Here is a 15451-nt window from a genome sequence, read left to right on the forward strand (position 1 = left end):
TATTCTCTGCGCCCCGACATTTGTCTGGTAAACCTAATTTAGGCCGTAGGCCCATCTCAAATTACAGCAGACACTCGGACGCTTGACAAATTTAGTGCGTGACTCCCGAGCAGATTATATATCGAATGTCAAAAGCTTTTGGAGCTGCCGGCCATTATATTTCTTATGAGCGTGAGGCAGTTGTCTCACCGCCGGCGAGGAAACGATTGGCTATCGACTATTTTCTCGCTCAAGAAACGAACAAAAGATATAAGATCCTGTGTGATTAAAAGAGACATATATATTAATAGTTGATCGCTGGCGGTTCACACTGCCGGCGAGAACTCGCTCTTACATCTTTTGTCGCAGCGACAAGAGCTATAAAACTCGCTGGGCTGTAAAACTAGCTCAGCGATACTCGCTCAGCGCTGTTAGCTTGGCGGCCGCCCGGCTCGAGCGAGTGGAGCGAGTAATCGCCCGTCGTGCTCGAACACTCGCTTTTCACTGCTCGCCCACTCGTTTCTAGTTACTCGCTCTGCTCGCTTCTCGCTCATCGTCGGCGGTGGGACAAGTGCCTGACGGGTCATTAGAAGAAAATGTCTGAGATAAACTTTTTAACCTGTAGAACAAATAAAAACTAAGGACAGAATTAATACAGTCGCGGGTAATATCAGTCTCTCCGGCGTACAAATTTCTCACTGCGAGATGCAAGTCTCCTTTCGGAATAAGAGGGCTTGAGCTGTAGTTGCCACGCGTCCAGTGCGGATCAAGAACCTTGCACATGACATTAAACTATTCTCTAGGCGCACTGGCATTTTCATGATTTTTCTTTACAAATTACACTGCGTTTGAGCAAAAAAACAAAGAGATGCGTACTCGGGCTCGAATGTAGGGCCTTCTGCTTGAGAGGTCGTAGGTCAAACCATTGGGTTGTCAGGGCAAGAACTAGGTGGGGCCAGGTAAAACTACACCTCGTCAAGTAATTTGCTCTGTTGAATGCCTACGACTACACGTAGGTTTATTAGCTTCACTTTGTCTTTCGTAGAATTGACATACTTTCTCACATACCTACTACAATGGCTCGACGATCCGAAGTTGATCTTGGCCTCCGACCCCAAATATTGTCACTGCTCTGCAAAAGGCCACGTCTCGCCACTCTGGCTGTTGGAGCTGGGCAATATTCTTCTTTGTTTATTGTACAAAAAGGAAATACAAAAGGTTTTTCGCAGAAATCAGTCTTTATTTTTTATTGATCAGAATTTGACTATTAAAAGCCATTGACGTAAAGTCGAGAACTATAAAGTAGTAAAATAAAATGAATCATCATTATCATTAAATATTTAAAGTTTTTCGTATGTTTATATGCGTTATATTTATATTGAATTATATTATTTTCAGATTTTTCGCAGTTCATGGGTGAAATGGAGATTCAGGACTTCAAAATAATGACCGGAGTAAATGACAGGTCAGTGGTTATAACCCAAGCAGCAATTAAGTGTCGTGAACATCAATATATCAGCTCATTTAGAACTTAAAGTTCTTTTACAAGAGAGTCACAAAAAGATCTTGTCTTTATAAGAATGATTTACCAGTTATTATACAGCTCAAGCTACAGCTTTATACATAAAGTAATTATTAAGGGATCCGCGTTAGCTTATGGTGTTTTAATACAATATTAAAACTCTACTATAACACTTTAAGTATTGTGGGATACCGCAAGCTAGTTTTATCGTCAAAGCTGTAGGTACACAGGCTGTATTTTGCATGTAATTACTTACTTATTACAGCTCTAAGTGTTATTATAGTATAATTTTACACTTATTTTTTACAAGAGTATATGCCAACTCCGTTCTAAAACTAATTTTTATCGCGTAATTTTACACTCTTGTAAGTACACTAGTTTTATAACTTCTGTCTAAGAAGATATTTAAAAACTAAAAAAATAAATGACAGCTGTATTACTGACAATTACGAATCGGTTTTTGCATGTTCTTAAATTTATAGTAACAAAGTACGACTAAGTTTCACTTCTAGTTATAATATGAATAGAGACGTATTGGAACTCTTTGACTAAAACACCTTGAATTGAAGTCTTCGTCTTGCCGTCCCACTCACGTAAATAGTATTTAATGGAATAATGGGAGAATGAGAGATATGGTATGATACGAACTTTGAATTTTGAAGTAGCTGATCGTTTCGTAATGCGACTATGTGACATGAATTTAATAATCTAAATGCTTCAGATTTTCAGAAGAAATATACAAGGTGACATAAAAATTAAATGATAATATTTTATCCAGTGACCAAGTAAATAAGAATTTCAAGGAATTCACCAGTATTCATCATTTTCATTCGATCTGATTCATTCAAGATAACCCTTTCTTTAACTTCTTACAAAATTTTTAACATCAACCGAATGCAATAAAACAAAACAAAAAAAAAACGAAAAATTTTAAGGAATGTTTGCCTTAATGTTTGATGTTATTTTCGATTTTCCTGTTAATTTGTCTATCCAAATGGTTGTGACCAACTTTCATTTGTATTTTCCGAATAATTCGTGGTACCTATTTAATAAAGATCCAATGTGTATTTCATTGTAGTAGTCAATTCAACTAACCTACCACTGCCTGAAATATTAATTTAAACCGATTTCAATTCAAAGTATAATGTTAACTGACTGTTATCAATGGCCGCACTCAATAACTTTATTCACTATCTAATCCTGTGGCAAGCCACAGTGCTAATAGGTACGCTCATTTTAGTTTCTCCTACATATTTGAATATTGTTAACAAAATTTAAGCGCACGTGTTTTCGCAAATCATTTATTATCTAGACAGCTGGCGTAAAATCTTTATGCGTGCTCAGTTAAACTAACTCGATCATCTACTAGAATATTCCGGATATATTTTTTAAAAACCCTGTATAAAACAATTGGACCAAATTATCGTAAAACAAAATAACCAAATAAGCAAAAAAAAAATGGAAGCAAGGATAAAAAGCCTTAAATAGTAAATAACCTTTTTTAACTTTATTTAAAGTGTGTTATTTATTTTATTTTATTTTTCATACAGAATTAACTTTCTATTCATTCATTGTAATAAATGGGTGGATCAAACTATTTCTTGCTGTTATTCTGTCCTGTCAGCGAGGGGACAAAAGTAGTACAGTTTAATAGAAGAAATATTGTGTCACTTATACTAACATGCTCATTACATGACCAATAATAGAAAAGGCTTAAAACTAGGTAAGTACCACAAAAATGCACATTTGGCAATTTTTTTATCTTATAAACTCGACCCATATGATAAAATCGTGTCTAGATGTCACAAAACATCACGCCTGTATTCCCAAAATGGGGTAGGAACGTTATCGCTTCGCTAGGTGTCATCTGTGTAATTATGTCCTTATGGTTCTTTGAGATTGATTACTGGCAAAGATATCTGCGATAAGTCTCAGATAACTCAATGGCTGCTCGGGGATACGGTATCCCGGATACCTTATTCCCGGAAGTGCGGTCATGGTTTTCCTTCCAATAGGACTTTTTATTCCCTGCCGTAAGTATCACTCGATGATTCAGTGAAAAATTCTAGGGATGGGAAACTGTTTTATGCATGTATTTTCCGAATGGGATAAAAAAGAGGAGATAACAATATACTTCACTTGTTTAATGAGCAGAAAAACAATAGACACGTTAAACTGTACGTTAAAAAGCCAATAACTACTTTTGTCGAAAGTAAAAATAATACAAATACGGAAAACTAATGAAAGGTAACTTGAACTACGTGCGCGTACTTGTAATTTATACACATTCCGACGTAATTTGACGTTGAAACCTAATAAACTATGCGATATTAATCAACGTCAGTCCAAACACGTAAAACATAATAACCTCATAACAATATTTCCTTAGTAAAAACACTTTAATCAGCATAAACTTGGAGACTCACGTGCGATATCAAAGAAGCATAAAGCTTTATTTACACGACGTGAGAAACTCTGACGGGTTTAGTTAGTTTGCGGGCCCATGAGCCTAACTTAAGATTACGTAGCAGATAATTGAAAGCTGCATTATAATGCGTTTCAGCTGATATTGTTGTCTTCTTTATCAATTTGTTCGTAATGCCACGACATGGTATCCAAAATAATTGTCTTTCTAAGTTATTCACATAACTGTGACAACTTCCGTAATCGTCAATATCCTAACTTGTTTTTTCTATAATGGTTAACCTGACTATATTTCTATTAAACATGACTTTTATGATTATGCTTATTATTAATTATTTTACAATCACATAAAATTTGTGAACGTGTGTGTCAACTCTCTTACAACACGATAAAAGACTGTGAACAAGTTAGGATAATGGATGATAATGGATAATGTATTATAGCAATATTAAAGACCAGAATAGAGATGTGAGGAATCAAGTAATTAAACTATAATCTGTGGATGAGTTGAGAAAAAGAATTGTATATGAAATAATCTTGAGCCAACAAATCAAACAATATTTCTCCCGTCACGTAGAAAAGGCTTAATACCTACGTATTTGACAGGAATACTTATCGACTTATTTTCCATACCTCTTTCTTACTTTTACGTTCATTTATAAATTAGACTTTAGCTGCGTCGCACAAGGCTCTGTTTGCATATCAACGGTTCAATAAGATGCTATAGATAAGCTGTTATGTTTAAAAATCCGGTCCTTGTAGGCTCTCGCCATTCAAGCGTCCTGCATCATCCATCTTGTTTCTTTTTTCTCCCCAATTTCTGCGTTCGTCAAAGTGCAATATCATCAAATCACTGTAAAAGAAGTTCCGCGATTCCGGGAGGGGATAAAATATTACAACGGAGGTTCGTTTTAGCCAGACGGGTTGCTCTCGAGCCGGAGTACAGTGACAGCTAGTGATAAGCCTCATTAGATGATGCGAGAATCCTCATTTGTGAATTCTTACTTCCTTAGTCCTTATTCTTTACATCTCGGCCTATATTATGTTAAACTACAGGGTACAGGTCTCCTCTTAAAATGAGAGGGCTTAGGACATAGTTCTTAGGCGGGCCCAGTGAGGCTTGAGAATAATTTCACACGCGCCTTTACTGCACGGTGGTTCCTTTTACCGTAACGCTCGTGGTTAAATTCAAATGTAATTTTGCACATGAATTTCGATAAACTCAAGAGATGCGTGGGGGTTATAACATTTCAATGTGATATTCTACAAACTCGTGGCTGACATTTGTCACTAATAATAAGTTTTTGGTTAAAAAAATAATTTTTAATACAAGCTTTTTTTGCTGGCTGTACGTTTGTCACCCAAACTACATTTGCATACCAAATTTCAAGTTGATGCCATTAACCGTTGAAGAGTTCCGTAGCTACTGTGGAGCCGATCCTGGCCGGATTACCAGGATGTCACTACCAGATTATTGTATTGTCACGCAATTTACACAAGTATACCAAATTTAAAGTCAATCCAACTACTGGAAGTTGGTCGAATTTAACTGGCAAGATTTGATTACAGACAGACAGACAGACAACGGGACAGGTAAAACTAAAGAAAAGCTTGTAAAAAGTGCAGTATTTATTTAATACAAATATGTAATTTAACTAAAGATACATGTAATTTAATTTCACGGTGGCAACGAATTTTTGATTAAATCTGTAACACATCCAATTCAGTTTTTTTTTCTGTTGATACTCAAATTTAAAGAGAAATCTCGGAACTTTAATATCCTTTTGCTATACTCTAATCGCCTTTCGATATCCACCCCTGTGTGACCCACCCGCGCCTTGGCAGCAGCGTCTTTGTCGAGTCATTCAAGGCGTATTTCATGCTACGTCGGCTTGCGAAATGATATTGTCGGAAATATGATTTGAGAGCGAACATATGTATTTGATACATAAATGAATCAACTTAATATAGCGTTTGAGCTGATTGTGCTTTTTTTAAACCTATTAGAAATGGGGGAATCAGTGCTGGGGTCATGAACGGCGATGTTTCAAAAGGAGATGAAAGGAGATGATGTCGACTATAATATTTGTTGTTATTTTAAGTGGTTCGTTGTTTTTCTTAGAGTGATACTTTCACTCTCAATATCCTACTAGTGTTCTACTAATATTAAAGGTAAATTTGTTTTATTTTCTACACAACACACACAAACATCACGCCTGTATTCCCAAATGGGGTAGGCAGAGCACACAAAACGTTGACGCTTCGGAGCTACTTTTAGCAATTTTAAGTTTAAAGTTTGACAAAAAAAGGTGCAATAGTGACAGGTTGCTAGCCTGTCGACTGCGGTATACCTTATTTATTGTCTTTCTTTTTTTAACATTTTACTAATTATCTGCAACAATAACACATTTAGGGGCTGTTTCACCATCCATTCATTAGCGTTAACCGACGGTTAAATGTGATGCCGTCTCCGTCTATTCGAACAAAACAAATAGAGACGGCATCACACCTAACCGCCAGTTAACACTAATCAATGGATGGTGAAACAGCCCCTTACAGACTAACATACAAACATAAATATATACAAAGGATAACCGAGTAAATATATGGTAATTAATAATGCATTTAACATCGTTATGGGCTGCATTTTATAGATTACGTACTAAATCTAGGGCAAGGGCTTATTAATTAAAATAACCTATAAGCCCCCTGGACCTACTGACTTCATTAAGCCCGCTCACGCTTGCCCGGCTGCCCGTGCGCGCGGAATTCACGCCCCACTGTGCCAATATTGCTATTATCGTCTCCTCCTGTCTCGTCCTGTCTTTGATCTAGGTTATGGGCATCAATGTAATGTACAGGCCATTATATACTATACTATACTATGTACTCAAGTAATTAAATACTGTATAGATTCAGACGTTACTTTGCGGAGGTCCATGTTAAAATAAATAGAATATCTGTCTTGCTCCTCCGCCAAGTAGTGAGGCCAAGTCGTGCGAAAGAGCTACGTTTGAGTTGGAAAAAATGTTTTTTCATGCAATTTTACCCGCCCTTCCTCCGCATAAAAAACGTAAATAACCAACGCAAACGTAACTGAACCCACCACCAAGAGAACCACCACCACCACAACCATAAACAAGATCCCGGACACGTGTTCCGCTTCTCTCCGAAGCACCATCAGGGGCTGTTGACCCTACGACGCTTGGTCGAAGAATGAGCTCACTCAGAACGGTTGACCGTATTTATGCCTTCCCTTTCACTTTAATTGCCTGTATTACTAGAAAATACCCTCAAAAATGGCGATGAAGCAAAATTTTATTGTTCATTGATAATAACACCCCTGTCGTTGTGCCTAATTATTTCCATCTGTTCTAGAACACTCCGACGTAATCCTTTTTCACAAACATTTAATATGTCGTATATATGTGAATCTGGTAAATCATGGTTATGTTCTAGTAAATGTTTTGCGAAATTGGATTTTTCGGAGCATCTATTCCTAAAAGAAGAAACATGCTCCTTATACCTAGTCGCAAAATTACGTCCCGTCTGCCCTACATATACCTTATTAGATGTTTCGCACCACTTGGCCTCACTACTTGATGGAGGAGCAAGACAGATATTCCATTTATTTTCTCAAGTAATTAGTCTAAATCCTAAGGTTTAATGTCATTTGCATGTTGCATGTCATTGAAATGCAATCGGAAGTAAATATATGTATGTAGGTAAGTTCAGATTTTTCAGATTTGAGTATTTATCAAAAAGTTGTACCGTCATGAAATTGACAAAAGGACGAGATCAAAAAACATAAACTACATAAAACATCAAAAATTTGTTCAGGTCAGGAAAACGTCACGAAATCTTGTAAGGAAAGAATCGTAATTTTCTAACTACATCGAAACTTTCTATTGGATCTAACAACAAAGATTATCTGACTTTTTGTCACTTTTACCACAAGGTTTTTTATATATTTAAACACAATATTACTTATTTTTTGTGTTGAAATAGCTTCAGGAAATGTATATATATTTATAAGTGGACAACTGAAAAATTGAAAATGGACAACTTTTTGAGAAATAGTCATTTGTGTGTTGGAATTCGACGTTGAAATCCGACAAACATTTTTTTTGTTAAAACTTTTATGCGATAAGTTAGAAAGATTTTGACAGATATTTCTATAGTAAGACAGTAGGTATGTTTAGTGGTTAACTATTGAAAAAATTGAATAAAGTACTTAGATTATTTTGATCATGACAAAGAAGTTTTAAACATGCAACACTGCAAAAAAACTGTTACAAATTGTAATGATATCCCGAAGAAAATTAAAATAACAATACAGTGAAATAAGATTACTAGTGGGATAGACGGAAAAGAAGAAGAAATACATTTACTTAACACGCTAGAAAACAACATCACAAAAACACAAATTACCATAAAAGAGAAACAAAGAGCTGACACTACACTATGGTCCATTACAGATGGACTGCATTCCGTCTGCAACGTAAATGCCAACTGCCAATGCATTTTTCATTGCAGTTCCATTGCAGCTAAGACAACTGCACACTGTAACATAATATTTCCTGATAGATCTAACCTAAGGCTATTCGAGGCTCGATTCTCGAGAAAAAAGAGTAAAAAAAAACTGCATGCTGGCTGCGATTGAAGTGTATGAGCGGTTGGCAGTTCTGATGTTGTTGTAGTTGGAATGCAGTCAGTCTGTACTGGCGCTCAGTTGTTCGAAATCAAGAAAGTAGCTCAGCAAACTTTATTTCACCGATAGCATATGCGATTAATGGTATAATGAGCTGGATAAAATTATTATAATAAATCGGGATATCATTTAATTATGAATTTACAGACTACGACCACGACAAAGCATGAAAGCGTCATTTCTCGCTGCAGACTGACTATGACAGCCGGCTATGTCTATCGTTTTGCTATCGACAGTTATTAATGGGACACAGTCGTGCAGCAAAACGGTACATTTTCCTGATATTATGTTTACCGAGAACAAATCTATATCTATCACGATCCGTCTGTTTCATTTCTATATTGTGGCCAGATGTTACAATTTATCACTCTATACTGTGGCCAGCGATGTGAAAATGAAAATACCCATATCATGAATGAAGTTATCTCAAAAACTAAGTTTTATAAAAATAACTTAGTTTTTGAGATAACTTCATTCATGATATGGGTATTTTCATTTTCACGTCGCTGACCACAGTATAGAGTGGCTTTAGTTTTTGAGGCATTCTGTATAAACTCATTAAATACCTAAACTGGAAAAATTCTGAATTTCAAGAGTAGAAGGGCTTGAATACTTGATCACACGCAAAATACTTTACAAGTTTTGTAAGTATTTTGCGTGTCTCTTTGGCGCTCTTGTAACTATAAATTTACAATTTAACATCTGTATCTTCGTAGGAAATTAATTTGTTAAATAGTTTCTTGAAGAATTGAATTAGAAAAACTCAGAAATGCAAGTCCGGGTTCAAACCCACGACCCTCATTTTGAGGCTCCCCTAATATAATAGAGGGCTATTTAACCACTAGGCTACACGTTATGGTAGAGTTCGATTCGCTCTTGGCCGGTTTTAACCTCGCATGGCGCTGTGCTTGTTGCATCTCTAGATTTCGACCGATGGTGTAATACAGACGTATTTTTAAATTGAATATTATGAGAAACAGCTCTTTACCACAAAGGAACTATTTTCATAAAATTTCCACACTAAATCGATCTTGGAAACATATGCGGGGATCAAGACCTCCCACACAAAGAGCACGTATTCCTGCAGTCATATCCGAAAAACACAACACGAAGTGGCATGGCAACTCCTAGACAAAATAAAAAGAAGGTACCCTAGTCTTTTAGTACTCAGTCAGGGTCCTTGTATCCGCCGAGTCTCATAAATAAAGTTGTCAAGGGTCACCCTTCTGACTCCACAGACGCGACAAGACGCCATTCAAAATGATTTCAAGACTCAAGAGGTAGCTATATGTGTCCTTTTCATCCGGCTGCGGTGAGGCGCGACGGCGATAGATGAGTTGGGGGCTTAGGAAACGTGAGTTGTGAAGTTTAACCGGCGAAGTTCGTTGGTGATTTGTTTCATTGTTGCTTTGGCTCTGTTTGACGGGCACGGAACGCAGGGTACGTTTTGAAGTCGGTCTGAATAAAACATTCCGTTTGTTGGTTTTCCAGTCGATTCTGAGTGTTCGTTAATTTGATTTATTCGGTACTAATTTGAATATTGATTTTCTAAATTGTCTAAAACGTGTATAAAACTAGATTTTTCACGTGATGCAACACGTTTGTACTTCAATAATATAGTGTATACATTGTCTTTATAAATTTGCCCGTGTCAAAATTTCTTTGTAGCTGACTGTACGTAAGTTGGTAATTGTTTATGTGCAGATAATTTCGTCTTTTCTGACATAATTATATACTTTTCAGATTCAAAATTTCTGTATGGTTTACAATCGACAAGACTGTCACATTTGGAATAGAAAATAATGCTGTTAGTTTTGAAAAGAGAGCAGTCTCACGAAAAATTTAACAGAATGGCTTGCACGAATTTTGACAATAGTTCTGGTACCTAATTCAGTAATTTCAGTTACGAACAATATTACTATGTAATATGCGATTAGTATACTACTTGTGATGAATGTCAAAATTTAACAATATTTTTTATCACAAATTACGTTTCTACTAGTTTAAGCGTACTTAGTTGTTAGTTAATTTTATTTTATTTTTAATTTATATTTAGTCTTTACTTCTTTAAAACTGAAATTGTAATTAAATAACAAAAGTTATTAACGTCCAACACTGCTCTGAAGCAACGTATTAATAACCAGCATACATTAAACACAAGAGGTGTTAAATTAAATAATAAGTGTATGGGTAGTTCTAAACAATACAGATTTCATGTGCAATACCTTACATAAAATAATGAACAAAATCACGATTCTTACACATAATCAAAATGTTAAGCCTTGCTTTTAATTGATCATACCTCTACCACCGCTTCCATTAAGTTTCAATTTCACATACAGCGTTATTTCATCTAAATTACAATCGACGTTGACAGTGGCGCGTTAGATGAGGCTGTCGCTGACTGCGTGCCTAACGAAGCTAGTATTGTAATAGTTTAAAGCTCGCACAATATGCCTGTTAAAGGGATTGACAGGAAGCTATCATGGCTTTTGGTTTATGTAAAATCACGGGGTGAGGAAATGCAGATCGGATTTTGTTATACGCAATCATCAACGTTGGGAGAGATAGTCTTTGAGTGGCGACCAAGACCCAGAAAGACAATCCACTAGCCATATTCAGTTCCAAAAATCCATATCCAGTTTCTCTGTTTGTAAGTAAGTAGATTTAGATACAAAGCGGAATTCACTGCTACTGGTTACGAGCGTAGTGCGTAGCGATATGGTGGTCGCGAATGTGCTTGAAGCAGCCTCGAGTCGAGTGGTTGCCTCAAGTTGAGGCCGCACAAGTATAGACGCTGCCTCAGGTTGAGGCAGCACAGGTATAGACGCTGCCTCAACTTGCAGCATGCCACGTCATGAAGCCAATTCGTCCTCACGGGCCGAGCCATATTTTGTCTACAGTTGAACAAAGTCAACTCGCCACTTGCATCGTTACATATGACTATTTCTCAAAAAGTTGTCCATTTTTTAATTTTTCAGTCGTCCACTTATTAAAAAAAAATCCTGACGCTTATTCACCACAAAAATAAGTAATTTTGAAATAAAGTAAAGTAAATTTGTTTTTAAATATATACAAAATCTTGTGGTAAAAGTGATAAAAAGTCAGATAATCTTTGTTGTTGGGATCCAATAGAAAGTATTGATGTAGTTACAAAATTACGATTTTTTGACGTTTTCCTGACGTCAAGAAATTTTGTATGTTTTATGTACCTAGTTTATGTTTTATGATCTCGTCCTTTATAATTAATTCGTCCTTTGGTTAATAATTTCTTGACAAAAGTGATTTCTTGTAAATTTCATGACGGGACAACTTTTTGAAATACTCATATATTCATATTAAATGATATTGTAACGGATAACTCACGTCTTAAACCGAGTGTGGTGGCGCGAAGTGTGCATGTTGCGGCAGCCGCCGAGTCGCGTTCGCGTGCTCCTGAGAAGAAGGGCTACGAAATAGCCCGAAACATATCGAGCTAAACTCGGTTTAAGACGTGAGTTATCCGTTACAATATCATTTAATATGAGTGAATCTCACGGTAGTTTCATGTTCAAAACTCATATATTCAGTTCACCACTCCATCCATCCGATCCCATCGACTTGAACCGTCTCAGTTCGTCTCAAGCGGAGGCTGCTCAGTGGCTTCTCAAGTGGATCCTAGGCTGAAGACGAAGCGTCGGCAGGCCTCCCAGTATGTGGACTGAGGATATGGCGAAAGGTGCGCGCAAACGGTAGATGCAAGTAGCGAGTTGCCTTTGTTCAGCAGTAGACATCTTCTAGTGTCTTATATTTTAACTTATTTTGATTCTGCCTACGACAATTTTCGCCCTTATTCAGCCTTAAGTGGCAATTACACTGAGTTGTTCGCCGCATGCTGCATGCGGCGACCGCAAAAGTGTAAAGAACACCGTAGTAATTTTAAGGCGACAGTTGTTCGCCGAAGTAGTTTGAAACAAGTTCGGCGACCGCATTAGGTGAACAACGCAGTGTGATTGCCGCTTTATGATTTCAATACTAAAATGCACAACTAATCTCATTTTTTTTAATATACTAAAGTACATGAATAGTTTGAAGTTAGATATTTAGCAACGTTGGCAAGAGTGCATCGGGTCGATAACCAATCAGCCGTTGCCGGCTCCGGTAGAATTACCTGTTCTGATTAGGTGCCGGCTAAGCACCCGGGCAATACCTAGACGGTCAATAAACTTCGCGCCGGTCCTTATTATTTGCTATTATACAGCTTTGTCAATACAATCAGTGTTGCTATGAGATTGTCGGAATGCAGTTTACCGGTGAGCGAAATTCGTCTTGGTCATTACCGTTTTGTAACTGTCATTATCTTGCCTTAATTGCGTCACTAAGCATGATAGTTTTTTTAACATGTTATAAAAGAGCCGTCGTGGGGAGATACGTTTCTAAAACATGATTGTGTTGTAAATTCTCGGTGTCTTCACAGTGAGTCTAGTTAAGTGTAAGTATGTCAAATAATAGAAAATACGGGGTACAATTTGATTTAATTGGACTAGAATTTATTTTTTCAAATTATTTTGAGATAAGAACACGTAACAGAAATTCCACATTCTGCGACGTGTCCACGTTCATTATGGAGTCAATTACTTGGTTTATTAATCAGATAACCGTTTAACTTGGAAAATGATAACTTAAATAGGATTAAGTATGCATATTGCATTAAGGTAATCGTAATCAGTTTCCGACTCAAATACCTGGTAGCTATGAACTCATATTTTAAAAATAATTACCAACGTCGAAAACCGTGAAAACTACACTCAATGTTTATTAAAACCTACACAACATGTGATCCGGCATGGGTTTTAATAAGTGTAATGAAAAGTGCAAATATGAAGCGAGCGAGGGTGCATCACGAAGTGCAGAGGAGAGAGGGCAGCAATGATTCGGAATGTGAATATAGTGGATAAATTAGCGAGTGAATTTCTTTAAATCCATTGGACACGATAATTCTTCGAGAATTGAATGTGATAAAAGCTCTTCTTCGTCTTCTTCGTGGTTAAAATGTAGGTATTTAGTGTAACGCCAAGTCAAGTTTGGGTTCGTATTTACTACATTTCAGCCTCGAAGGTTTTACTAAAAATAATGAATTTGCTCACCACCAACCTTGTGATAGCTATGTCATTGTAACTAATGTGCGCTCATGCAGCACCTCCACTTCCACACACTAAGAACGCGCACAAATCACACAAACTCAACTATCAGTAGATGTTAGTCTAACATCTGGTAGCATGGTGAATGATTGTATTGCTCTGAGAATGGACTCTGGTTGAGTTCGAAACGCAGCATTGTAATGTCGTGGTGGCGATAGTTGGGTTTGTCTTTGGGTTTATCTTTTGAGCTGCATGTATACACATAACTTGCATTAACGTAATTATCATAAGGTTGCGGGTGAGCAGATTGTTTTTAGTTTATTGATATGGACCGCCGCTAAATAATGCCTGATTCAATATATTTTTTAGTTAAGGGCCCTAGCATAATAATGACCATGAAATCATTTATTCTATTACCCGCGCCCCTTGCCAACATGCCCTCAGTTACTGGTACAGCCGGCGTAGGGACGTGCATTAGTAAAATTGCTCACGTACCTCCTCACTCTTCAAACTTGGGATTTGTCGCGGGATTTTACACGGAACTCTAAACTAATTTGTCTAATTATCACCCTCGGCCGCTGTTCTGAATAGTTCTGACGTTTATAATTTAATTAGCAGTCTTGGAGATTTTGGTGTACGACGGTTGATGATATTGTACAACTGCTTCTGGAAAGGAAGGTTGTGATTGTCGAACGATTTACTGTCATTCAGTGCAAATGGAAAGTTGACAACTCGAAATTATACGTCAAAGCAGAAAAATGGCTAATTGAGATACATCAGAAAGAAATCCTGAATTTCGTCGAAAATGAAATCTTGTCCCATGGTAATATTGACAAATTTGATATAACTAATGCCGAAAATAAATGACCACTTGTAGTGGTAGAACAATTGAAAGTATGTTCCAAATCAGTCGTTTTGGGCCTACATATTAAGTTTTATCCTTGATATTACATACATTCACTTATTACGTATTTAATATTGTTTCTAAGCAATGGACACTTTCCATTCGGGTTTAATTCATTTACACCAAAAATAAATTTCGGTTGTAAATAGTTTTCAGCACGATAAAATTTTGACAAACGATTTTTCATTCGCACCGAATGACAGTAGGTAAATCTGTCAAACTGTGTGTGTGTATAATATTGAAATAAAAACTATCACGAAATGACATTATTTAAAAAATATAAAAATAATCTAACCAACAAAAACTTGGAAAACCACCGACTTTGTCACTTCAAAGTTCAATATATCAAAAACGGCTGAACTAATTTTGATAACACATGTCTAAGAACCATCGCTAGAAACCCTGCTTTCAAATAAAAAAAAACTGCATTCAAATCGGTCCACCCGTTTAAGAGCTACGGTGCCACAGACAGACACACAGCCAGACAGACAGACAAACACACAGCGGTCAAACTTATAACACCCCTCTTTTTGCGTCGGGGGTTAAAAATACTTAGTTAGGGAATTCGACAATCATAGGACGTATCTATACAACATGTTACTTTTTATTTCCTTTAACTTAAAGGGAACATTCAACAGATTAAATTTGTACTGTATTTTTTTTTGTAATTTTCAGTGCGTTCTTAAATAAACATTTTGCTTCTCTATCAAACTGCACTTATGAATGGTAAACACCATAATTTGAACGTCAATATTTTCAACTTAAGTTTTTACTTTTAACATTATGTTTTG

At 36.6% G+C, this 15451-nt stretch overlaps 1 protein-coding gene across 3 annotated transcripts in view; it reads left to right on the forward strand.

The window, feature by feature from the left end:
* Window positions 1-1377: 1377 nt before the first annotated feature.
* Window positions 1378-15451, forward strand: part of LOC141432186 (CUGBP Elav-like family member 1) — a 531549-nt gene continuing 517475 nt past the window's right edge. For 2 of the 3 annotated variants that reach the window (XM_074093671.1, XM_074093678.1), the window contains exon 1: window positions 1384-1444. In XM_074093671.1, the coding sequence (XP_073949772.1) occupies window positions 1392-1444 (53 nt within the window). In that variant the 5' untranslated portion in view covers window positions 1384-1391. Of the gene's footprint in view, window positions 1445-15451 lie in introns of all 3 variants that reach the window. The other variant, XM_074093670.1, reaches the window with a different exon arrangement.

The sequence above is a fragment of the Choristoneura fumiferana genome, chromosome 10, assembly GCF_025370935.1.
Source record: "Choristoneura fumiferana chromosome 10, NRCan_CFum_1, whole genome shotgun sequence".
Lineage (NCBI taxonomy): Eukaryota > Metazoa > Arthropoda > Insecta > Lepidoptera > Tortricidae > Choristoneura > Choristoneura fumiferana.